The following is a 24,281-nucleotide window of genomic DNA, read 5'->3' on the forward strand; positions in this document are numbered from 1 at the left end:
CCCTCCTGCCTCTCCATTTCTCCATCAGCAACGGTATTCTCAGCACACAGAAAGGGGGTTTCACGAATCCCAGTTTGCAAGAGATGCTTGAGTCCCTGACGTTGTAAGCTGGGCCCCCCGCCAGAGCTCCTGGGTTCTAGGTCTTCATTTGCAGACGGGCCCTTGAGATTGGTGACTTGACTATCAGTTGCCAATTACATTCTCAAAGTTTGTCTCTTCAAAGGAATAACAGTCACAGGGCCTCACGCATTAGGCTGCACAACACCTAGTCTCCCGGGCACGGAGCGGCCCATGTACAGGCTGGAAACCTCCAGGCAGACCCTCCAGCAGGACAGCGTGGGAAAAGTCAGACCGACGGCAGGGCCGAGTCAGGAGGGAGAGTGAAAGGGAAGGACAGCTACGGGGGCATCCCCGAGACGTCCAAAAGAAGGGGGGCGCTCTCTGAACAAACAGCTACAGCAGTTCTTTCTGGGGTGGCTAAACACTGGAATTCAGAGGGACGCCCTTCGATGAGGGCCCGGCACACGAGCGTAATGGAATATTGCTGCGCTGTACGAAATGACCAGCAGGCTGATTTAGAAAGGCCTGGAGGGACTTATGTGAACTGATGCTGAGGGAAGTGAGCGGAACCAGAAGAGTGTATGCAGCAAAGCACCACTGTGGGATAAACTGCAGATGCCTTAGCTCTTCTCAGCAACCCGACAATCGGAGGCAATCCCAAAGGACTGATCACCAAGCACACCGGCCGTCTCCGGAGAAAGAACCAGTGTTGTGCAAATACAGACCGGGGCAGCCTATTTTTCACTGCCTTTCTTTCTCTTTTCTTTTATTTGTATCTTTCTGAACTAAATGACTAATACGGAAATGTATCATAATACATATAAACACGTTGTATTTAGGCACGTATAACCTATTTCTGATTGCTTACCATCTAATGGAGAGGAGAGAGGAGGGAGGGACTGGATTTGGAATTCAAAACTTAAAGGTTTAAAAGGAAAAAAAATAAAATTAAGGGCAGGGGGAGGGTCTGCTAGACCAGAAGACAAGGGACCGTTCATTGGCAGCAAGCATTAGCTATGTGTTTGCTGTACATCCGACACTGTGCTGGGCGCGGGGCAAAGACAAAAACGAAACAGTTCCTGCCCTCGAGAGCTTACGCTGTTTTGAGGGAGGGGACACATGCTCACAGAAAATATTACTTCTGCGTCTGACAGGAGCAGCATTGGGAGGGCACAGTATTAATAACCAGGGGGAGTGAGAAAGGCCATGATGAGGAGGTGGCACTGAGGGGTTCTGAGAGGCAGAGGGGGGAGGGAGAGCACTGAGGGACACGCTGCAGGTGGGGAGAAGCACCAAGGCCAATCGGTCTGGGGGAGACAGGCTGCGCAGGGGCTCAGGAGGGCCAGGTTCCGCAGAAGCTGGACGGGGAAGGCCTGAAATGCCAGGCAAAGGTATCTCCACGGGTGCAGGGAATGGGCCTTTGAAGCAGCGCGCACTGTGAGAGACAGATGAACTTGTTCCCAGGAGTCCTCTAGGCAGCAAAGGACTGCTCGGAAGTGGGCCTGGCCAGGCCACCCTGAGGCAGAGCAGTACCTACATGCTCAGTGTGGGCCCTAGGGCGGAGGAGACAGACACAGCATCGGGCCCTTTCTGCCGAGAAACCGAGACTGAGCCCAGAGTACACCATCAGTTCTGACAGGGACATCGTGGGCCATTCGTTCCAGTCTGTCCCTGCCTGGGAAATCTTTCCTGTCCTTCACAAAGAGAGGGAGACCAAGGGGCCAGGGAGGAGGTCCAGGATCTGACCCCGGCCCCCGCGGTTAACCCCAGGCGGGTGCTCCTCCCTTCTCCCAAGGCCTGCTCTCTGTGTGCTCCGTGCAGAGACGTGTACGTCTGCAATCCCGCGACGCTGCACCATCTTTCCCCCCCGCAGCCCCGGCAGCGTGGCTCTCTTGTGGACTGTGCAGGCCGGCCCCGGGAGGGCAGGAAGCGGGCGCTGGCCTGGACGACACACACACCCCCCGCGCCCCCAGTCGTCCCCACGCCACGGGCCGGTTACCTGGTAGATGGGGTTGTTCTGATTATCGGTTCTGATAATCGCCATCACTTTCTGCTTCTCCCACATCCAGTAGACGAGGTTGGACTCGGGAGTCCCCGTATGGGCCACAAGATACTTGGAGTCCGGAGAGAAGGCCAAAGCAATGAACTTCTGGACCGTGAAGTCGAAGTTGTTGATGACTTTTCGCTTCCTGCAAGGAACCGACGAGAGCTCGTAGATGGTGATGGTGGCCTTGTCCTGCACGACCTCGGAAATGGCCAGGTAGCGCCGGTTGGGGCTGATGGCCAGGGCGAGCATGCCCTGGCTCTTCTCCGAGCCTGCAGTGGGCGAGCGCGGGGAGGTCAGGAGCCGGCGGGGGCGCTCTGCCCTTACTCTGGTCGGTCGTCCGGCAATGAGCGTGGTGGGGTAACCGAGGGCCGGGAGAGGAACCGTCCCCGTCGGGGCCCCAGAGGGTCCCACGCAAGGCCTGCGGTGGCTTCTAGTGTCCGTCTCAAGGGGGGGAGAGGAAGGCACAGGAGGGAGGGAGAGCAAGGGGGGAGCATCCCCTCCGTAACTGAGGTCTAAGTGGGTGTTCACCCCAAAGCTCCTGAAACCTTTTCCTCCTCGCCACTGTTTCGTGTGACCCCAGCAAATGGGTGTAGAAAAGAGTACTACAGATCGTTTTGCCCCTCAGTGATCTCAGAGGGAGAGTGGGAAAGGTTGCAAACAGGGAAACACTGGGGCAGAGAGAAGAAGGTGGGGAAAACCCCCTCCTATAATCGGGGAATACAAGGAGCCGTCCCTGCCGGAGCTCCTTAAGCCGTCTCCTCCTCGGGAGCCCTTTCTGTCTAAGGAACTTTTTGGTGACCCCAATATATAAAACGGGCAAAGGAGCCAGACGTTTACTGAGAGCGAGTCCCCCACGTTCAGGGATGGGGCGGAGACCCACTGTTGGGGGAAGGTGGGAGTGGGAGGCCCTTACCCGCGCGGCCAGGACGATTAGGGCGGCAGAGCCGTGGGGGCCTGGGGAAGGCTCCTGGGGAAGCTGCCGGGAGGCGCTGCGGGCCCCAGAGCGGCCCCGGGTCTGAGCAGAGGCAAGGCCAGCAGCCGCTCTCGGTGAGACCCCCCAGAGGAAGCCTCCTTAGTTTGATCCCCACAGCCCCACATTCCGGCGCGGGGCCTCGGCCCTAGGGGGCGTGTCATTCACCGCGGGCTCCAGGGACCTGCTGGGCCCGCCTCAGTTTCCCCGCCCTCCCGCCCGGTACCTGGAATGAACTTCTGCCACTTCTGGTCCACGTTGTACTTCACACAGTAGTTCCCGCACGGAAAGATGATGATCTGCTCGTCGAAGAAGCAGAGGTTGTTGACGACACCGGCGCGGATCCCGAAGATGTGCTGGGCCTGGGCTACCACGGCGCTCATGGCGTCGCGGGGGGCGGGGGCTGCCGAGGGGGAGAGAGGCACCATGACCCCTGACCTGTGACCCCACCGTGCTCCCGGACTGGGACCCCCAAGCTTCCCGAGCAGGGCTCCCTCGGCCGCACCCGCCGGCCCTGACCTGTGATCCCACGGGGCCCCATCCAAACCTGGCCTCTGCCGCCTCTGTCTCCGTCTCTGTCTTTCTCTTTTCCACTCTCTCCTTTTTCTTTGGTTGGGTTTCTCTTAGGGAAACACCTCCGCGTTCCCACGGCAACGGTAAACAGGAAGAGGCGGACCTTTCTACAGGAAACGGAAGCATCCCGCCGGAAGTGAGAGCAGTGAGGCTCTGGCGGCTTCTGGGCTCGTGGAAATGAAGCTGAAGGAGGCGGCGATGGCGGCGATGGAGTCAGGCTCGGACTCGGAGACGGACTCAGAGGCGCTCTCGGACGCTGAGGTCAGTGCCGCCCGAGACCCAGCCCTGGCCCCGACCCCATCCCTCTCCCGGCCTGGCCGGCCCTGACTCCGCATTGTGTCTCTACAGCTGCAGGCGGCCTTCGCTCGGGGCGACCTGAAACCGGGGCTCAACGTGGAGCTCGAGGCGCCGAAACGCAGGCAGAACGACGTGGTGAGTGCGGGTGAGGCTGGGAGAGTTTGGGAGGGGGGCGCGATCTGCGCGGGGAGGGGGCACGAGCTACGGCTTCACGTGCGGCGCCTGGCCCATGGAGCATGCGCCGTGACGGGGAGAGTTTGCAGGGGGCGGAGCAAGAGCGCGGCGCGCGGACGAGGTTTGGACGTTGTTGGAGAGCGTGAGGGTGTTTGTGGGCGGGCCGGGAAGGGCGCCTCCGGGAAGCTCACTGCGAGTCCTCCCTAGGCCGGCCTGAATCAGTGTCTGGCCGAGTTCCGGAAGGACTTGCCGTGGCTGGAGCGGCTGGACGTGACCGTGGGGCCGGCGCCAGAGCTGCCCGCGCCGCAGACGCCCGAGAAGTCTGGAGCTGTGGACCCCGAGGACGACTTCCGCCGAGAGATGACCTTGTAAGGGGGGGAAGGGGGAGAGGGGAGGAAAGTCCGACCTAGGAGGGGGCGTGGGAGAGGGGGCGGCCTGACTTGGGGGGGGGAGGGGGGGAGGAAAGTCCGACCTAGGAGGGGGCGTGGGAGAGGGGGCGGCCTGCCTTAGAAGGGAGGGGGGAGGGGAGGAAAGTCCGACCTAGGAGGGGCGTGGGAGAGGGGGCGGCCTGACTTGGAAGGGGGAGGGGGGGTCAGCAGGCAGCCCGCGGTGCTGACCCATGTCTGTGGGCCAGCTACCGCCAGGCCCAGGCTGCAGTCCTGGCCGTCCTGCCCCGGCTCCACCAGCACCAGATCCCCACCAAGAGGCCCCAGGATTACTTCGCAGAGATGGCCAAGTCGGACCAGCAGATGCAGAAGGTGGGTGCCGGCGGCTGGTCTCGGACTGGGGGCAGCATCGGGTGGGAGGTGGCCGCCCGGGCGCTCACTGGCGTCTGCAGGAGGGAAAGCCGCGGCTGGGACAGCTCCTGCCGGGTGGGAGCAGAATCCCAGCGCTGGGCCCAGCTCCACCTTGTTAGGGCCCCAGAGTCCTCTTGGGCATCGTGCCCATCCCCCACAGCGGTCACTCACCCTCTGTCTTAGCTCCCGAGTGGGGGGAGCTTTTCTGCTTCTGTAATCTGGTCTCCTTTGTACTCTTCCCCCCAATCCTGCCCCGGAAGTGTTTCCAGCCGGGACCCCAGAGGTCTCCTTGTGATTGGAGTGCAGCGCCTGATGGTTTTTCTTCTCCCGGTCCTGGGCAGGGCCTCTCGGTGGCCCCCCTGGGGCTGCCCTCCCCGCCTCGGACTTTTCTCAGGCTTCGGGGCTGTTGGCAGTGAGGTGGCCCCTTGCTTGCTCAGCTCATTCTCATCTTTTAGGTAACTCGGGTCGGACGAGGTGACGTCTGCAACCCTTACGTGTGGTGCAGACGCCAGTTCTCAGTGATGGGGGGGGGAGGAAGGTGCAGGGCACGCCGGTACTGGGTGTGATCGGCAGGTTTCTGGGACCCCCTTCTCGGGCAGGTGCCAGGCTCTGAGTGACTCGGGCTCGGGCCAGGCAGTGAGTTTGTGGCTGCGGCTGACTGGGCGCTCCTTGGGCTTGTGTGCACACGCTTGTGCTCTAGTAACCGTCAGAGGGAGATGTGCCAAGGCTGGCCTGACCCCGGCCAGGACGAAGCGCCATCAGCTTTTGTATTCCCCGCTGCTTCGTCGGGGCTGGAGGTCCCAAGGCAGGGAGCCTCCCCACCATCGGCCCGGTCCCGTCTGTCAGCCCGTGGGAGAGCCAGCGATGCTTCCTGGGCTGGTCACTGGGGGGTGTGGCCAGGGCGGAGGGGTGAGCCTAGGGGGACGCGCTGGGTTTGAGTCCCGGCCTTGTCCCCATCCGGGGGCTCGGTCTGTCACGTTCCCTCTCTGGCCTCCACTTTCCCAGTCCCTCTCTGAGAGGGCCGTTGTCCCGAGCTCCCAGAAGGCAGGGAGGGTCCTTTGTTGTTCAGTCTTTCCCATCATGTCTGATTCTGTGAGCCACTGGAGGTTTTTCCAGCAGAAGGAGGGTTTTGTCATTTCCTTCTCCAGTTAACTTTACAGATGAGGAAGCTGAGGCAGTTGGGGTTAAGGAACTTATCCAAGGCCACACAGTGTCTGAGGCTGGATTTGAACCAGGGCTCTCTGACTCCTGGCGGCCTGAGGTTTCCCTGTTATCTCCTTAGCCACCCCTGGTGCCAGGCCCTTTTGTACTTGGTGATCAAGGGGTCATTCTCCTTGATCCAAGAAACAAGGAGCATTGGTTTTGTCTGAGCCAGGCAGAAGCCCAAGGGGAGAGTGGCCTGCGCCTGGCTCTCCCCTCCCCGTCACCCTGACCTTCCGCCCTCGCTCCTCCCCCAGGGAGATCTCTTTGGACCATCTTGAAAAATCTCCTCATCCGCAGGGGTCTCTGGTCCCTGGCTCCAGCCTTTCCACCCAGTTGTCAAAGTGCTGTTCTTCAAGTCCGGGGCTATCCGTGGCGCGCTCTTCTCTTCAGGAGCCTCTGATGCCCTGTTTGCTTTTACACAAGGGATCCTCTGGCACTAAATTGTCTCATACTCTGGCCACGTCGTGTTCTGTTTCCAGTGACGTTCTCTGAGCCTCCTCGTGTAGAGCTTAGCGCAGTACCCGGCACCTAAGTAACGCTTCCTTCCCTCTTCCCTGTTCCCTGTAGCGGGTTTTCCAGCTCCAGCTTCCTTGCCTTTGTACAGGGCGTCCCCCCCTTCCCATCTTCCCTTGGAACTTCAGACACCGCCCAGGAGCGCTCGTTCTCGAGTTCCAGTTTTTACACGCTCCCCTTGGTCATTTAGTGCTGATGTCCCAGGGAGCCTCCGTTTGTTTATTTATCTCAGGATCTGTACCTGTCTCCGTTGCCGAGCTCCGAGCCTGGCAGGTGCAGAGCCGGGACTTTAATAGAAATGGAATACGTTTCTTTGTCCGAGCCCTGGGGATCCACCAGTGCCTGGGACCCCTGCCGGTGGGCCCGAGTCAGCGCTGCTAGGTTATGGAAGGCCGCTCTTCACAGGGGTGTCACGGCTGTGCAGCCACACTCAGGACCCTTGTTTAGAACTTCTCGTCCGTTTTCTCTGGTGCACAGGACGAGGGGTCCCTTCTGTTTCTGCCTCTCTTGAGCTTCGCTCTGCCTTATGTCCTCCTAGTCCTGGGTCTCCTAGCCTCCTCCTGTTTAGTGCTAAGCTGCCCTCTCCCCTCCTCCACCAGCCTGCTCCTTTTGGATCTGAGCTGTCTCCCCAGGGCTGGGGTCCCCTCCCACCCCGGCTCAGAGGTGAAGTAAAAAGCGCAGTGAGCAGGCTGCGGCGGGTCTCTTCTCCCCCTTCGGAGAGGGCCTTTCCAGCCGCACGTAGCCGGGGGAGGGCAGAGACTGTGACCTTTTCGGTATTCCCAGGGCATAGAACGGGGCTCAACAAATCCTTGTTGGTGTTAGCGGGAGTCTGCTCTCCGGGGCCCTCGCGCTGGCAGACAAGGTGCCAGGGTCGTCGCGCCATTGGCTCCAGGGTTTCCTCTCTCGGCCCCTTCTAGATTCGACAGAAACTGCAAACAAAACAGGCTGCCATGGAGAAGTCGGAAAAGGCCAAGCAGCTGCGGGCGCTCCGGAAGTACGGCAAGAAGGTGAGGCAGAAAGGGGATGGGGCCGGTCAGGGCCTGGCTCGGACAGCTGGGGTGGGGCCCAGCCATGGCCTTCTCCCCACTGCTACTTCCTGATGTTGCTGGAGAAGCCGTTTTCTCTGTGTCCCACAGGGGCTGGAGAAGAGGGCCAGCCGGAAGCCCAGCCTTGGGATTGGCCTGGGGGGGGGGGGGGGCGGCCCCCGGGTCCCTTGGTTCCTTATTCATGCCCTGGGCCTTGGGTCCGTCCCGGGGCCGGGTGGCTGTATGCAGTTAACCAGCACAGGGGGAGCTTCTGGACTAGCCTGGCTCTGTCTCTTGTAGGTTCAAACCGAGATCCTTCAGAAGAGGCAGCAGGAGAAGTCCAAGATGATGACGGCCATCAAGAAGTACCAGAAAGGTGGGCACAGACTTGGGGGGGGGCGGTTAAGGGGGTGATCCTGCCTTGGGCCGCTTCGCGGTGCCAGCTCTTCTCCTGGCACGCAGCCCTGCTCAGCCAGTCACTCTCCCCACGTAGGCTTCTCCGACAGACTGGACTTCCTCGAGGGAGATGGGCGGTCACACTCTCGGGCTGAGAAGGACGGTGCCAAAGCCCAGCAGATGAAGAAGGGGTGAGGCTGCATTTTCTCCTGCTTTGGGGCTGCTTTAAGGCCTGGGGGGGTGGGGGGGACGGGGGCGAGCTTTGATTGGGTGCCTGCTACATGCCAGGCCTTGTGCCAAGTGGTTTACACGTGATCAGATTTGTTCTTAATTCTGGTGATGGCTCTTAATTCCATTTTGCTGTTGAAGACCCTGGGGTTGTGACTTGCTGAAGGGTCACACAGCTGGGAAGTAATTGAACTTTGAGACCAGATTGGTGTCCAGCTGGCCCTGGGCTCAGAGATCCCCTGGGCCCCCAAGAAGCCCATCAGGGGCAGAAGCTGTGGGTCAGCTGGTCTGTTAATCAGCAAGCAGTCTTGGAGGATAGGGCCTGGAAGGACCTTGAAGCCTCAGGAGACAAGGCCTTGAAGGGAGACCGTGCTTGATTTCAGGCCCAGTGCCAAGCGTCGGTACAAAAACCAGAAGTTTGGTTTTGGTGGAAGGAAGAAAGGATCCAAGAGGAACACTAAGGAGAGCTACGATGACGTGTCAGGCTTCCGGGCCCGGACCGCCCATGGCAAGGGCCCTCACAAGATGGGCAAGAAGCTGGCCAATGTGAGTGCACCTGGAGGCCTGGGCTCCCAGTGGGAGGGGAAGGGCAGCAGCAGAACATGTCAGACTCGGGATGTCATAATATCTATTTTATTTTTTTAGAAGAGACCTGGAAAACGGGCAAGAGAGAAAATGAAAAACCGAGCACGCTAAGCAACGCCTTTTATACAGAGGACACAGGCTCGAGCCACAACCATCTCTTGGCTGCCTTTGCTTTCTGAGTTACGGGGTGGGGGGGTATGAGCCACCCCTGTGGTGCTGGCTGGAGGGGGGCTAAGGAGGGAGGGTGGGGCAAAAAGGGCTTGGGTGCTTCAGAGGATTGGGGTGTGGCCCAAGCACTGGAGCCGAGCGTCCCTGGCCCTGCTACTTCGAGCTCTGCTTGGCCTTTAGGCGCCAGAACTCTGCCATGTACTTCGTGATGTCCTGGTAGGTGCGGAAAAAATTGATCCTCTTGTCTCCGCGCTCGCTAGGAATCTGGAGAGAGGAGGACACGTGGCAGTGAGGGGATGGGCTGGGTGTTCCCCATGCTTTGCCTCCTGCCCGCCCCATCCATTCATAGCCCCTGTGGGGTCAGTGCCGGCCCCTTTCCAAGGGCTGGGTGAATAAATGGCTGTCAGGCTTAGGCCTGCATTCCCCTCTGTTTCTTGTGTTTCCCCCCCTACCCCCCCTCCCCATTTCCTGGGCAGAATGTGCTTGTTCCCATCCCCTGGCTGCTCTGCAGCAGCTGCCTTGACCCCAGAGCTCCGCCACTCTCCGCAGCTTTGCGGGGTCGGAGCAGCGGACCTGGTTCAGAGCTTGGCTCTAGCCTTGGTCCTTTGTGGCTCCCTGGCTTCCTCTGTCTTGCTTCTCATCTCTTGGTTATGGATGGGCAGCATGGGGGGCCAAAGGGCAAATGATAGAGGTCATTGAGAGACTGGACAAAGGATGTCTGATCTAGAGATGTCGGGGTGGGGGTGTGACCCAAGCAAGGCTCCCCTCTTCTGAAGGGGACCGAAGCAAGCCTGCTGACAGAGGCTGAGGAGGGGATTGCTTCTGGGGGGGGGTCCCCTTTGCTGGTTTTCCCTTGCATTTTCTTTAGTCCCTTTGTCTCTGGCTGCGAGGTGCTGGCTCCTAGAACTGATGCTGCAAATAAGTTTAACCTCTTAATCTATTTGTTAGAAATCCTACTAAGCAAGGTTATCATTTGTCACCTGGACAGCCTGGCTGGAGTCAGTGGGGAGAGGCCCGGAGTTACCAGAGCCAGCCCCTGCCTCCCAGCTTGTAAAGGAGACTCCTCACAGATCTGGATGACATGCCTCCCTTACCTCTTATCTAGGCCTGAGTGTGAGGGGTCAGTGTGTCTCGGGAGCCCTGTGGCCTGAGAAGAGTGAGGGGTCAGCTGGGAATGGAGGGAGGGGGAGATCTGGAGCCTTCCAGAAGGCCATCCCTGGCTGCCTGGCTCACTCACCAAGGGCTCGCAGTCCCAGCCGATTTCCTGGCTCTCGGTCTGGGGCTCCGAGTATTTCTTCTTGGGTCTCTGAGCAGCATAGTGAATGACATTCAGGAACTTGGCTAGAGGTGAGACAAGTGAGGGAGCTTCTGAGAGTGCAGCATTGGGCCTAATTAGAGTCCCATCAAGCGCTGCTCTACTTTCTCAGCCTTCAGGGACCCAGGGTAGCCTCCATGCTATGATGAGAAGTCAGGGGAAGATGGTCTTGACTGAGCATTACCCCTTCTCTCCCCACTCCATCCCACCTTGAAAATTTAAGTTTCTGGATGATCTGGCCATGACTGGAACCAAGCCCCATCAGTCTGGGCCCTCCTGAACATCTCTGAATACTGACTTGGACCCTCCTAATTCATGCTGCTCCTAGCTCACAGCCCCAGGCACAGGGCATGGCAAAGCCCTTACGACTGCCACCTGGGGCACCAGTTTGAGTAGAGATATCTTACCATCTGCAGGTTCCTCCACATTGTCATGCCAGGACATGGGCTTTCTGGTAATGTTGTGAACTGCAGAGACAGGACAGGAGAGATTTCAGCACTAACTATTCTCTCAACCACTTCCCCTGCCCCAAACCCAGGTGAACTGGAGAAAGCCATACCTGAGAAGCTCTGTGCAGGCCCTAAATAACTCTTGCACTCGGTACCCTACTCCTGCCCTAGGCGGGTGTGAACTGGAGAGAAAACACCTGGGAACGTGACGTCAAATCACTCCTTGCCCCTAAGCCTGCTCAAGCCTGGTGATGCTCCTGGGATAGAACGGCAGGCCACCATTGGTTCGGCATTATCTGCAGTTCACCCTATCCCCATGCTGTTGAGCAGGGAGAATGAGGCCCAGGAGAGAGTTAGCACTGATAATTTAGTTTTTCTCTGCATTTCATGCCACCTCTAACCCGGATGGGGTAGAGAGGCAGAAACCAGAAGCTGGCTGACAACCAGCCGGTTGTAAATGGGGATTCCTTGTGGGGAGGGGCTGGAATAGCTGGCTGCTACCGTCCCTTCTAACCCCATGATGGTGTGATTCTTTGAGGCACTGACCACTACTTTACTCCCCATCAGGTGTTTGTGTGAAGTGCACAAATGCCAGAAGCCGGGGCCCACAGCACCAATTACCACCCTCCTCTTACTCCCTAGATGGTGATGGACTTTTGTATCCCAATTTATACGTTATCCTCTTTGAAATTCCCAATCACCTGAGAGGTAATCCACGTGGGTAGAGATAAGAGGTTAGCCAGGACTTGAGTTTCTGACTCCAAGTTCAGTGCTAGGCTAACCTTGTCTGATTGATGATGGTGTGCACCAGAAAAACACCAGGAGGGGACCATTATTCTAGCCCCGTCTTCCTCTTTTTCCCCACAGGCTGAGGCCTGAAGTACTCTCAGAGGAGTGACAGCAATGTTAGAGAGCTATGTATGGCTTCATTGGATTTGGAGCCACAAAAGACCCTAGAAGACAGTGCCATCCCTTATCTGGGTCTTCCAATAAGCTATCAATCCTAGAGCTGTAAACAAAGTTTTAATAGCTGCACCCCAAAAACATCCCTTTAGTTCACCCCTTTTGCCTCTTCCCCCAAATACCTAGCTTAGTACGGACAGAAGTGAGATTCAGAGTAATATTCTCATGTGAAATGACTTCTCTAAAGATCCCAATTCCATCCATCCTTCCAGGCCAGTTCAAATCTCCTTTTGTCTGGAAGCCATCCCTAATTAACCCACGTTGATTTTTTGTCTTCAGAACTCTAGCACTCCTGTTTTTGGCCACTCTTTGTCTCCCTAGAGCTTAGCATGTGGCCTGGCATATTAAAAAAATGCTTATCTTTTCAAACTATACTTGGAATAATCAAAAATGGGAGTCTTAAGATTTCACAAAAAGAAAAGGTGAGCACAAGATCTAGAATGTATTGTTAAAGGGAGGGCTGAAAAATATTTCAAAAAGGAAGCCAGGACCACAGAAAGCTAATACGGTTTCAGCTGGAAGGCGTCAGGCCAGATTAACTTTATTTCCAAGCTCTGAGATTGTGTTTAATCGCTGTTAGAAGCATGGGGAAGGGAATGGTGCACAGTCTTTAGCATCAAGGTGCCCTGGATTCAAGTCCCACTTCTGACACATAAACTGTGACCTTGCCTTGCAGGAGGCAGCTTTCTAGGGCTAAGATGAAGATGGGTGCGTTGGGAAGGGGGAGTTTTTAGTGCTCCCTACAAAAATGAAATCTTGGGTTGGGAAGATTTGAGTAATTACTGTGTCCAGATGCTAGGGAGACAAATCATTGCGTAATTTAGCAAGGAAATATATTCACAAAAGGAGCATGAAGGTCAGTTTGGCTTGAGAGTCACTGCTGTGGTTTGGAGAGGGAAAAGCTGAGCAGGGAAGAAATAGGGAGCTAGGTGATGCACTGGCCAGATTCTCAGACTTAGCAGTCAGGAAGGCCACATTTCAGTTTCTGCCTCAGACACTTAATAGAAGCGGGGAAGTTGTGAAATGTGTGTCTGCCTTTTCATTGATAAAATGGGGTGATAGGACAGGCAGCACAAGTTTTGGATCAAGTGAGATCACACATAAAGTGCTTTCAAACTCTACCGTGCTTTATAGTTACTAGCTGTTAAGAGAGTTGGCAACAGAGCTGAGTCTCAAAGAGAAAATGGACTTCTACAGATAAAAGCCTACTTGTGAATGATAACTGGGAGCTCCCTCCAGCTCAGCATGTCTGGAGCGCTGGGGGCACCATATATGTACTCCTAACCCTAACCCTAACTTGAAGTACTCTGGGGGATGGAGAACCCAGTCCTGCTTCCCTGGGATGCCTGTTTAGTATCTGTCTCCAGCCTCACGCCCAGCTCCACAAGATGGACATTGTCCACAGAATCTGACCCTCTGTGACCTCCTTTGGGGTTTTCTTGGGAAGTACTTTACTGGTTCCTCCTTTAGCTCATTTTATAAATAAGGAAACTGAGGTAGACAGGATGAAATGAGTTGTCCAGAGTTACAAGCTAGCCAAGTAGTCTGAGGCCAGACTGAAGGCTCCAAGATGGACACCAGAAGGCACTCTGGGGCAAGTTTTCCTTGGGGAGCCCAAGTTGGATCTCCTTTTCATTCATTTCTGACGATCCAGAGTCAAGGTCCTATCCTTGGCATCGGGTGGGTGATGGGCACAGATGATCTGGGTTCTCTTGTGGAACCATCTGCTTCATTCTTATGCAGAGGAGATAGTAATAGCTAATATTCAGTTACAATATAGTGACCATAGCTAAATACTAAATGATTAATTGATAACATTAACATGGTCCTTTAAGATTTGCAGAAATTATAGAATAAATCATTCTCACACAGCCCTGGGAGACAGGTGCTAACGTACCAATTTTACAGGTGGGTAAACTGAAAAAGGGGACAAGACTTTGAGGCAAGATCTGAACTGACCAGGCTCTGCTCCCTAGAGGGCTTTTCCCTGTGTGTCCCCCGCCCCCCAAATGCCCTTTGTTCTGGCCTCTGCAGCTGATCTTTACACCCAGGCTCCCCTGTATGCCCCTCACCCCCAAACACATAGTGGGTTAAGAAGCTTCTAAAGTTTTTGCACTTCCCATCCCCTTTTCACTTGAGAAATTTTTGACCCCAAGTAGATAGGTATATAAAATAGGTATGCAAATCAAACATTTAACGATACGGAATAATTTCGGGACCCCCATTCAGTTACCAGACCCCAATATGAGGTGGTATTTTAAGAAACTGCGGAGGAATTCCCGTCTGACCCCCACTAAATCCTGAATGTTGGAGGGGTGTGTGGGTGCCTATGGTGGGGTTCACGTGATCCTTCCCCCTCCTCTCCCAGGCCTCCCTGGGGCACCCATAGGGGGGTGCATTTTGACACCGAGTCCCCCTCTCCCCGGAAGGGGGGTGCACCTTGGTGGTGGGGGTTCACGTTGTACTCTGTGTACAATTTCTGGGCCCGAAGCTCCTTGCGGATCAGCTCGCACATGATCTGGTTCTGATGCACTGGGTCCGGAGGTGCCTTCTCACGCCCGCGAGACGCCATGATCAGGTTCCAGCTCCTTCTCGCTGCCCTCTGGGCTCAATAGGCTGCGGGTCCCGACGCCGTCTCCAGGCAACCGCCGCCCGGTCTCGCTTCTACCCCCGCCCCCACAGTGCTCATTCTTTCCCCCCTCCCCCACTCCCCTCCTCGGTCCGCGCTTAGAGAGGCCCGGGCGCTGGCTCCCTGCCCCGCAGGATCTGCTCTCGGAAGAACGTACAGCCCGAAGAGTCCAAGGGATGTGTCCACCTGCCCCTTCCCACCCGGCGGGACGGCCGCAGAGCCTTCCTCCTCGTTAACTGTTAACTTAAAAAAGCCGCGGTCTCCCGCCCTTCCCGCCCCCCCCCCCCATCCTCCCGCAGCCGCAGCCCCGAAGTCCCCCCGAAGATCCCGCCTCCTTGTTTCCGGCCCCATCCGGCCTCGGAAGCTCCTCGGCTTCTCCATCAGTGTCCCCTTTGCGCCTTGGGCGCTTTGCCGCGGCGTCGGACCGGTCGCCTTCCTCAGCCCGGTCCCTGTGGCTCTGTTCGGGCCTCCTGCTGCGTGATTTGTATTCATCGATGCGCGTTTGTATGATCACACGCGCAAACTCCCCCCCCTCCTTCCCCCTGCTTCCCCCCCTCCCCCCAGCAGAGCGTAAGTTTTGGGGGCAGGGTCGGCTAAATTTTTTCCCTCGTGTCTTCCTTCAGTTTGTTCGGTGACGGATGCACAACAGGTGCCCATCTGAACTGAAAAGGAGTAACAGGAAGCAGGAGTGATCTTCCCAGACTCCTTCCACCGGACCTAGAAAGCACCAAACTGAGTCCTGATGGGGAAATCCTAGAGCTCTGCGCGTCATTTCTCTCTCCAGGGTAGACGCGGAGACAGAGGTTCCTGAATCCTGGGGAAGGCGAAGGGAGAGCATCCTCCCATTCCCCGGGGGAGGCTGCATCCGGGGAAGGAGGCCCCAGACTCCCCCAAGAACGCGCGTTCTGGGGCCCCGCAAATAGCCCCTTCCTTTGAATCCGCCCTGTCCCTGCCTCCGCTTTGGGCCTCACATTTTCTCGTTGGTGTGGATGCATCAAAACCGGGGGAGAGAATCCTAGATTTGGGCCCGATCCCGACCCGTGTGCCCAGAAAGGCTCATTCTTGGGCAGGACCCGCTATTGTTGGATTATTTCCCCCATCTGGGAGAGATTGTGAGATTGCCGGGCTCTGGATGAGACTCGCCCCCCTCCGGTCACGGGAGCTGTAGCTGGCAGGGACCTCTTTTTGCCAAGGAGAGGGGAGGCCCTGAGAGCTCAGTTATTTGTCCTGAGTGACAGAGCTGGGGTTCAGAGCGGTTCCTTTCAGCAGCCCCCGTCCCACCGGTGAGAATTGTGTCTGTGCGATGCAGACTGCCTCAGAGGGGGGTAACATAGTCCTGTGAAACGCCCTACGACCCCCTGACGCCCTGCTCAGGAGCACCACCAAACCAGCCATGAGTGAGTGCTCTGAGATCATGTGCAAAAGTCATTGGTGGTCTCTGAAGCCTTTGGGTGCTCCCGCCCTTCCCCCCTATACCTCAAGCCTCCCATTGTATTTCATTTTATTCTTTATTTCATTCACCTTATTGATTTTTACCCAGGATGGGCTCTCTCCTTGGCTCCCACCTTGGCTTCTTCCACTGGCCCCATCCCCCTTCCCTCCACCCCACATCCCCTCCCCCAAAGCACAGAAATGAGTGGTCCTGAGTACTTTTGTCCCTTGGCACCACATGGCCAATCACTGGCATTGCTCCCGCATTCAGGGCGTGCACAAGAAAGCTGCAGACTGCCGGGGACGGTTGTGGGGAAGAGCCCAGGCGGCCCGAGATGTCCAGCACCACCGCCTGCTTACATTCTTCCGTAAGTGGCTGGGCTCCGCTTTTATAGGGCGTTAAGAGAAAAAGCTCTGGGCCTCAGAGAGGGGCCGGGACATATTCTGGAAGGCCCACTGCAGGATTCCATCAAAGGAGTTCTGGAAGACAGCCCCCCCAATCTCTCAGAGGGTTCAAAGGACCCAGCATTATAGGGGATATAGCATATATAGGGGATGAGGTAGCCATTCACCTGCCTCCCTCCGAAAAGTCTGCCTGCCTAATGGATAAGGCGTTGGTTCCTCAGCCCCGGTGGAGGGGGATTCTCTATCTGAGAAGCTGCCAGGGCTTGGTAGAGTGCAGCCCTTGGAGTCAGGGACAAATCATGGGGGCTATACTTAATAGCAATGTGAATCCCACTAACTCACTGAACCTTACTCAGTTCCTCCCTTGTAAATGAGAGGGATGGATTCTAAGGCCCTTTCCAGCTCTGGTGTAGGATCCCATGATTCTGGATTTTCATGGACACCACCTTTTCTTCCATCTCATTCCAACCCATCCCTCAATTTCAGCCCACTTTCACCCTATCCCACCTGAAAAAAATAATGTTGACCCTGGGATCATCACCTGGGGAGCCCACACAGTGGACACAGTTGACCCTGGGATCATCAGTTCAGAGCTGAGAGGGATACCCAGGTCATTGGGTCCAAGAACATTAGTTCAAGATGATGGGAGGTAGGAGGGAGGCCAAATGGTGGCCCGGGCAGAAGAACTGGATCCACAGACTATTATTTAATAAATCCGAGTCCAGTCTCGAGGGAGATCTCCAGTGGAGTGCCCCAGGGAGCTGTCCTGAGTCCTGGGCTATAATATGCTCAGCAGTGATGGAAGGGACACGGCTCCAGACTAATGCGATGGAAGGGCCAGCTAGAGCGATGGGCCACATCCGGTAAAATTTGCTAGGGGCTAAGCTAAGGCTCCACAGGGCAGTTACCTCTCCCAGAAGGGAGTCCAGCTCATCTTTATTCAGGATGGTCTCAGTCCGAGAAGGCTCTCCGCTCACCTGGGGTGCAGAGAAGTGAACGTCAGCCCAAGCTACACGAGCAGCCTGTCCGAGGGCTTGTCCTGCCCTCCGGGAGGACGGCTGCCTCTCAGTAGATCAATGGGTTTGGGCTGAGGACCCCGCTGACCTTCACGGGCTCCAGGGCCGAGATGCCGGAGCTCACAGTATCCTCTCCGGGATCATGGGTCAGTGCCCACCTCCTGCCGTAGGAGGAGGGAGCCACCATTTCTAACTGTCTTTCCCACCTTTCTTTGGGACTGGTCCCACAGGCTCAAAGGGGCTTTGTCACGAGCTCCCTCTGAACATCTGGGGAGCCCTGTGGATGAGGCGGCTTGGAGAGCCCGCAGCAGGAAGATGAGGTTACTTTAGTCAGTTAAGAACCTCTGGGAGGGGCAGTGGATACAGCATCAGCCTGGAGTCAGGAAGACTCATCTTCTGAGTTCAAATCTGACCTCAGATATACTCTGTGTGACCCTGGCCGTGTCACTGACCCTGTTTGCCTCAGTTTCTTTGTCTGTAAAATGAGTTGGAGAAGGAGATGGAAAAAGCCTCTTTGCTAAGAAAATCCCCAACAGGGTCATGAAAAGTCAGACATAACTGAAAAAATGCCTGAACAATAGGAAAGTTTACTTAGTTAAGGCATTCACCAATATCTTCTAGACTAACTTGAATTCTAGATGGGGCTTGGTCCCCTTCGGTCAGCTCCGTACTAAGCCTCCCAGCTTCCCTTCATTTCCAACGGACAGTGGCTTATGAAGCCACGTGCCCGAAGCTCCCTCTGGTTCCTGGGACGGTTCCGGGCAGCTCACACAGTGGACAGCTCAGCATTGCCCCGTCTCCACAAGGAAGGATTTCCTAGACTTTGCAGGGTGGGAACCATTGCTCAGGCAGGGTTTAGGAAGTCTCAGTAGATGGATGAGTTTGGGCTGAGGGCCCCACTGACCTTCACGGGCTCCAGGGCTGAGATGCTGGTGCTCAGAGCATCCTCTCCGGGAAGGAGGACGGGGGCTTGGGAACAGAGTTTGCACTTGACAATCCCCCTGAATCGGGAGGAAAGGACAGGGAGAGTAGCTAGAGATGCTCTCTGGCACAAGCCAAGGCTGCTAATGGTTGGGTGGAAGGTGGGGTGAGCTGGGCTTGTGGGCAGCGGAGCAGAGGCTCGGGTTTCTGCCACAGTAATGTTTCCATTCCTGGGGAAAGGCTTGGCTTCCCAAGCTCAAGGTAACTAGGTTTGAAGAGCTTGTCCCAGAGGAACCTCCTGTTTCTATAGTCAGAGATAACCTTACATCCACTCTGATGTCTTTTAAAAATGTAGTTTTGTTTATATCATTAAATATTGCTTAACTACATTAAATTTTTTTAAATTTAAAAAAAATTGACTCCCAATTCTCTCTCTCCCTCCTATCCCTCCCTCACCCCTTGAGAAGGCGAGCAATTCTGATGGTTTTTTGAGCATTCTCTATTTTGGTGCCCATTCCTCGATGGAAGCCCAGGACATCTTCCCCACCTGGCCCTGGACTTTCCTCTGGACCATAAATTCCCAAGTTACTCCTCCATCTCTTCCCTTCTAACCCAAACTCAGTAACTCCCACAAAGGTGGGAAGGCCCCATAATGCCTGACACCCAAAGAAATGCATCTCTAAAGGCAAAATCTCAGCATCCTTTTAGCAGGTGGGCAGGGGTGCCAAAGGTGCCCAACGGTCCCTGAAATCGGGGATCTCGGGGGTCCCTCCCTGGGCCCCAGTGGAACCCCTTCATTCTAGCAGGCTTGCTTAGCCCGGCAGCCCCGAGACCTCACTCACCCTGTGCTGTTGGAGTCAGCTGGGAAATGGCAGTGCCAGTGGAAGGCCCCGGAGCACTGGGCACAATGAAGCACGTCCTTACTTCCTTGGCAGACCCCACACTGCTCTTCAGCTGAGAGCTGCTGCTACAGAGAGACCCCATCACCAAGAGGGCAGTTTGGACACGTGAGCAGACCATACGATGCGTCCCCTCTCCCCATCTGGCCCCCAACAGCCAAAGCTGTTCTGGGGACTGAGGAGAGAGTCTGCCAGAAAAGGGCCACCTGGAAATGAATCGTGGCCCAGCAGGGAGGGAGGCCCCTAGGGGCAAAGGGGCCCTCAGGTGGGAAGCTCTGCAGCCATAATAACCCCACAACACGACCTGCAGCCAAGGGCTTGCTAACCAGAAAGGCCGTTCCAAATGGAACAATTTGCCCCCTTGCTGTAGGTCTGTGAGCAGAGTCTGAGTAGCCCCTTGGGGAGGATGTAACAGGGGAGCAGCTGTGGGCTGAATGAACTGGCCATTGGGGCCCACGCCAGCCTTAGGGGTCTGCGGTCCCAAAGGCCTGGCTGCCTTCCTGGAAGGGATGGCTGTATAACAGGAAGCTGCTCTGTGACCCCCTGCCCAGCCCCTGCTCTGTGGCCTGAAACTGCTGTCTAGAGGTAACTCCTGAGGGGGAGGAAAGGGCAGAAGGGCCTAGAATCCCCCTTGAAGGGGTCAGCCCAAGCCCAGAGTTAGGATGGTCCTGGAAAAGCCCTGGAAATCTGCAGCCTGTGACCTTGCAGCTCTGGCTCACCTGCTGCCTCTCAGGCCCCGAGCTCTGCAGAGGCTGGCAGGAAGTCAGAGGAAGGGCTGACATCAGGGCCGGAGAAGAAGCAGGGGGGAGAGGCTGTTTGAAGGTGAAAGTAGCCCCCAGTCCCGGGGGTGGCTCCTGGGTTGGGTTCTTCACCTGTGTCCTAGCTGGCCTTAGCCCAAGGAGAGCCTGCTGGGAAAGAACAAGAATGTCCAGCTCTGAATGCGAAATGACCAATTTTGGACACAGTGGAAGAAAAGGGCGACTCAAACCGATCGTCCGCTGACCCACCAACTTTATGTCCCTTATGGGAAAGAGAAGGAGGATTGTGGACAACATCGCCAAGCGTTTGAAGAGCTCCTTGGAGAGGAAACTCATTGTCCGCTAACCCCCCCAACTCTTGACTTACGTCCCTTCTGGGAGAGAAAATGAGGATTTTGGACAAGGTCACAGTTGGAGAACAGCACTCGCATCCCTGCGCATTTGAGGGGCCGTACCGGAGTCTGTGAGGGGATGTCTCTCTGGTCTCCGTGACGCCCGTCCTGGTGCACCTTCCCAACTATGCAGCATCCACACCGCCACATCCCGCTGGAGGCAGAGGGGCGCAGAGAAGGGGAAAGGGGAGAGCCCATTCACGGGTGCCCCCAGCGCCCCTTCCTCCCCAAGACTTCAGGAAGTCTAGAAGTGCCACTTTTTGTCATAGATTTATAGTCTCAGGGATGGCTGGTTGGGACCCTTTCCCAAAAGAAACCTCCTTAGCAGACTTTCCCTATCCTGGCAAGCCTCCTCCGAGCCTTTCCCAGCTTATTCATGTCTCCAGACTGGGATGAGCAGGGACCCGGAGGGGTCCAACCAGAACAAAAGCCAGCCGGACGTTTCTTCCCTGGTCCTGCTCCCAGCCCATCTTTAGATGAGCTCCCCACAGGCTTCCTCCTGGTCCTGGATGCTGTTCTGCTCTGGATGCAGCTGACAAGCTCCCCAGCTCTCTCACTTGTCATTTCACAACCTGGGGGTCTGTTGTATTGCTTGCTCTTCCTCTGCCTCCCAGCCTAGTTTCCTTAGATGAACTCCCTGTACTTTCTAGACAAGATGGACAATGGTCCAGCTAAACTTCCCGCCCTCTGGTTGGGAGATGGATTATAAAATGGCCTTGCCCAGATGCCCCAGGACCCCACCTGCACGCCAATAGTGGACAGGACCGTGGCTGGGGGGAACATCTTACCCCCCTCCATTTTCCTCCTCAGTAGGATGAGGGGTATGAAGTCTGGGGTTTACCTTGAGTCCCTGAGCATGGAGGCCTTAGGTGGGCTGACCTGGTAAGCAGAGCCCAGGCTCTTACCCAGGATCCCTTGGCTCTTACCTGGGATCCCTTGGCTCTTACCCGAGATCCCTTGGCTCTTACCCGGGATCTCTTGGCTCTGACCCGGGATCCCTTGGCTCTGACCCAGGATCTCTCGGCTCTTACCCAGGATCCTTGGCTCTTACCTGGGATCCCTTGGCTCTTACCTGGGGATTTCTGTCAATGGCGGCTCCAGGCAGGCCAGGTGGAAGGCCCGGGGACACCCATCACAGCAGATCAGCTCCCCACCATCTCTACATACAGCACATTCATCATCATTTTTCTAAAGTGGAGGGACCAAAATGCCAGGGTGGGGCCAGCTCCATACTCTCCCTCCTTCATCACAGGTCTGAGTCGGAGACCCCAGTCTGATGGGGCCACCGGGCCATGGCAGGCGGCTGTTTCAGGGCTGCCCAGGCTAGCTCAGATGGTTTAAGGGGTCCATCTCACCTCCTCCCCCACCCGGTGAGCCACGTCCCTGCTTTTCTTCTCTCCTGTGCCCACCAGCTTGCCTCAGTCCCTTCGGGGTCTTCCCAAAGCACAGTGAGCTGCTCACACAATCGTGTTAATGACGCATCCCCTCTGCCCCCCCACAGGTCACAGAATGTCAGAGTGGGAAGGAACCTCCTTCCAAAAGGGGTCACCGGGTGACCCCCCAGCCTCCACTTGGAGGAGCCACTCACCTGCTTCTGATCACTCTGAGCCAGTTCTCAGTGTGGGAGGGTCTTTTCTGACATCCAGGCTAAAGCTCCCCACCCCCATCCCCTCCAGGCCTCTGGCTCTGCCTTGGGAGGGAGTTAGGGGGCAAGAGGACAAAGCTGCTCCCTCTTTCCAATGCAGCCCCTCAGGTACTTAAAAATGGCCATCCATCCAAATTAAAGGCTGGGTCTCCTGGAGGATGGGTCTGAATTCTGTTAGTGGCTCCTACCTGGCCATTCCTCACACCTGAACTGCCCCCATTTCACCTCAGGCTGGGGCTGGTGGCCTGATGGTTGGAGCTGGGAGAGGAGGGGGAGAAGGGGCAGGAAGGGAAGGGGGATGGAGTAAGCCTGTCTTTACCTGGTGGAGGTGCAGCTCTGGGGGCTGGGCTGGCCTGGCAGGCCCACCGCTCTGTTGGCTCAGCTGCAGCTCTGCTCTGCCCTGGAGGCGGAAAACCAGAGGGCCCTCACTCAGGGGAAGGGGCCCGAGCCGGTGCCCTCTGCTGTGGGCAAAGCTCCTCTGCAGCAGTTCTGGGAGGAGGCTCGCTGCAGAGGGAATGGAGATGAGCTAAGGGCTTCCAACGAGGCGTCAGAGGCCGCTCCTCGGGCCCAGAGCCAGGCGAGGAGCGTCGGAGGGAGGAGGCCCCCAGAGTCACCGTCTCCGGCCAGGGGTCCGGGGGTCAGGGAAGGGGGCAGTCCTGCAGCGGGACGACCACTGGGCCTGCCCCCAAGGCTTCCCAGCCCCTGACCAGCACCTCTGGGTCTCTCTGCTGGCTGGAGCCTCGCAGCAGGGCTGCCGTCGGGTGCCCAGTGCAGGCCAGAGGAAGATAAGCGCCTGCTTTAGGGGACCTCAACCTCCCTCCCTGCAGGCCTTACGTTTTGGGGAGCCTGGGTCGCTTTGGTTCGTGTTGGCGGCTTTGGGCTTCTTGTTTTGTTCTTCCCACTGGGCTCCTCAAACTTGCCTGGTGTGTAAAACTCTCCGCCAACTTGGATGCATTTCTTGGAGCCTCCTGGAAAAGGGGCCCTGGGGTCCGTCCTGGTGGACTGGAGGCTGCCCCTCCCCAGCTCTGCAGATGCTGCAAAGCCCTCAGTCCTCAGAGCAGCTCCCGGGGCCACGTGTCTGATGTAAAAAGCTGGGCCCCCTTCCCCTCCTGGGCTACAGAGGGTCTGGCCCCTTCAGCTGCTCTTTAGGCCCTGCCCCCCAGCATCAGCTACCTGACTCGAACACCTGTTTAATAAGGACCCCCTCCACTGCCCCGCAGGTGCCTGGGAGCTCGCTGGCGGCCACGGCCACAGCCCTCTGGACCGAAGCAGACACGCTCCGGATTCCTGTGGGGATGAGATAGGAAGACACTTTTCAGTCTGTGCTGCCCCGCCCTGCACCCCCTCCTCTGCGCTATGATATTCCTGTTCTCCATCCTCACGGCAACCTCCAGTCCCCTCCAACCTCATTTCTTGTCCCGCAATGGCTGCACTCCTCCCCAGCTGGATCCCTGCGTGAACCAGTTCATCCCCACCCACCTCTTCTCCAAATGTATCTACTACCGAATGAAGCTGCAGAAAATCGCAGAACCAGCCAGAACAATTGTATTTTACATGCTCTCTCCCATAAGGCTCTCCCTGCAGCGAGGCCATTCTTTTACACATTAATAACTCAGCACAGCCACTTTTCTAAACTTTTTCTTCCCCTGGACTCCCTCCCGTCACCTTTTCAGCTGAAAATTCACCTTATATCTACCCCCAAAGATTCACCAAGACCTGCCCTTTCTCCCCTTTCTTCCCCCTCTCACAACCTCAACATCCTCCTCCCCCTCTCCTTTGTTCGCCTGTTGTGAGGAGTTAGCGGCCTGCACTCAGGCCAGCCTTTCCACAAGCAGGTTTAACCCCAAACTTTGCTAATTTTCTTTTTGAAGATTCCCACTCTCTAAGCTGAAGCCTTCCCTCCTCTATGGCTCCTTCACAGCTGCTGCCTACAAACTCGCCCCATCGCCCTCTTCCTCCAAAAGCCCAACAGGACCCCCGCCTGCTCACTGCCAGCCTCTGTCCCCTCGCTCTTCATCACCTGGACTCCCCACAAAGCTGTCTACACCTTCTACCTCTTCTCTCCCTTCTCCGGCCTTTGCATCATGGCTGTATCTCAGTTATCAATTGAAATAGCTGTCCTCTAAATTACCCATAATCTCAGTCTCTCTCTTTGTCTGTCTCTCTGTCTCTCTCTCTCTCCTTCTCTTTCTCCCTCTCCCTCTCTCTCTGTCTCTCTCCCTCTCCCTCTCTCTCTCTCTGTTTCTGTCTCTCTCTTTCTTTCTCTATCTCTCATTGTCTCTCTCTCTGTCTGTCTCTCTCTGTCTCTGTCTCTCTCTTCAATCTCCCTGTAACTTCCTCCTCCCCCATCCTCATATAAACTGTCTGACCTTGGAACCTGACATAGATTGCATGACTCTGTGACTATCGCTGAATCTCTGAA

General features: G+C 56.5%; 4 protein-coding genes across 11 annotated transcripts in view; 1 reads left to right on the top strand and 3 right to left on the bottom strand.

The window, feature by feature from the left end:
- CFAP57 (cilia and flagella associated protein 57) overlaps positions 1–3,780 on the bottom strand; it is a 46,922-nt gene extending 43,142 nt beyond the window's left edge. For 6 of the 7 annotated variants that reach the window (XM_051999977.1, XM_051999976.1, XM_051999975.1 and 3 more), the window contains exons 1-3: positions 3,625–3,723; positions 3,304–3,480; positions 2,060–2,376 (exon numbers count right to left, since the gene is read on the bottom strand). In XM_051999977.1, the coding sequence (XP_051855937.1) occupies positions 2,060–2,376; positions 3,304–3,460 (474 nt within the window). In that variant the 5' untranslated portion in view covers positions 3,461–3,480; positions 3,625–3,723. Of the gene's footprint in view, positions 1–2,059; positions 2,377–3,303; positions 3,481–3,624 lie in introns of all 7 variants that reach the window. The other variant, XM_051999978.1, reaches the window with a different exon arrangement.
- Positions 3,781–3,784: 4 nt separating this feature from the next.
- On the top strand, positions 3,785–9,456 carry EBNA1BP2 (EBNA1 binding protein 2). The gene is made up of 9 exons (XM_051999982.1): positions 3,785–3,911; positions 3,999–4,082; positions 4,329–4,489; positions 4,756–4,879; positions 7,552–7,641; positions 7,960–8,035; positions 8,153–8,246; positions 8,667–8,829; positions 8,929–9,456. Exons 1-9 carry the CDS (start codon positions 3,828–3,830, stop codon positions 8,977–8,979), a joined length of 927 nt encoding a protein of 308 aa, XP_051855942.1. The 5' UTR covers positions 3,785–3,827; the 3' UTR covers positions 8,980–9,456.
- Positions 8,901–14,929, bottom strand: CFAP144 (cilia and flagella associated protein 144). Of its 2 annotated transcripts, XM_051999984.1 has the most exons (4): positions 14,203–14,413; positions 10,759–10,818; positions 10,274–10,377; positions 8,901–9,300 (listed from the first exon to the last, which is right to left on the bottom strand). In XM_051999984.1, exons 1-4 carry the CDS (start codon positions 14,333–14,335, stop codon positions 9,190–9,192), a joined length of 408 nt encoding a protein of 135 aa, XP_051855944.1. In that variant the 5' UTR covers positions 14,336–14,413; the 3' UTR covers positions 8,901–9,189. The 2 variants fall into 2 exon arrangements, with proteins under 2 accessions (XP_051855944.1, XP_051855943.1); XM_051999983.1 differs by lacking the exon at positions 8,901–9,300 and having other exon boundaries at positions 9,642–10,377; positions 14,203–14,929.
- A 94-nt stretch (positions 14,930–15,023) lies between these two features.
- The window catches only part of AIRE (autoimmune regulator), an 11,028-nt gene continuing 1,770 nt past the window's right edge, over positions 15,024–24,281 (bottom strand). The window contains exons 5-14 of the mRNA XM_051996871.1: positions 23,033–23,146; positions 22,694–22,827; positions 22,179–22,259; positions 21,287–21,402; positions 20,278–20,368; positions 19,784–19,969; positions 19,008–19,132; positions 18,149–18,245; positions 17,137–17,301; positions 15,024–16,303 (exon numbers count right to left, since the gene is read on the bottom strand). Of these exons, the coding sequence (XP_051852831.1) occupies positions 16,223–16,303; positions 17,137–17,301; positions 18,149–18,245; positions 19,008–19,132; positions 19,784–19,969; positions 20,278–20,368; positions 21,287–21,402; positions 22,179–22,259; positions 22,694–22,827; positions 23,033–23,146 (1,190 nt within the window). The 3' untranslated portion in view covers positions 15,024–16,222. The remainder of the gene's footprint in view (positions 16,304–17,136; positions 17,302–18,148; positions 18,246–19,007; positions 19,133–19,783; positions 19,970–20,277; positions 20,369–21,286; positions 21,403–22,178; positions 22,260–22,693; positions 22,828–23,032; positions 23,147–24,281) is intronic.

This window comes from Antechinus flavipes, chromosome 4 (assembly GCF_016432865.1).
Source record: "Antechinus flavipes isolate AdamAnt ecotype Samford, QLD, Australia chromosome 4, AdamAnt_v2, whole genome shotgun sequence".
NCBI lineage: Eukaryota > Metazoa > Chordata > Mammalia > Dasyuromorphia > Dasyuridae > Antechinus > Antechinus flavipes.

Coding starts and splice junctions, on each gene's coding strand:
- EBNA1BP2 (XM_051999982.1), top strand. CDS start 3,828: ATGAAGCTGAAGGAGGCGGCGATGGCGGCGATGGAGTCAGGCTCGGAC. Junction 4,083..4,328: donor AACGCAGGCAGAACGACGTG/GTGAGTGCGGGT, acceptor AGTCCTCCCTAG/GCCGGCCTGAATCAGTGTCT. Junction 4,880..7,551: donor CGGACCAGCAGATGCAGAAG/GTGGGTGCCGGC, acceptor GGCCCCTTCTAG/ATTCGACAGAAACTGCAAAC.
- CFAP144 (XM_051999983.1), bottom strand. CDS start 14,335: ATGGCGTCTCGCGGGCGTGAGAAGGCACCTCCGGACCCAGTGCATCAG. Junction 10,819..14,202: donor CGTGAACCCCCACCACCAAG/GTGCACCCCCCT, acceptor CTGTCTCTGCAG/TTCACAACATTACCAGAAAG. Junction 10,378..10,758: donor TGTGGAGGAACCTGCAGATG/GTAAGATATCTC, acceptor TCTCACCTCTAG/CCAAGTTCCTGAATGTCATT.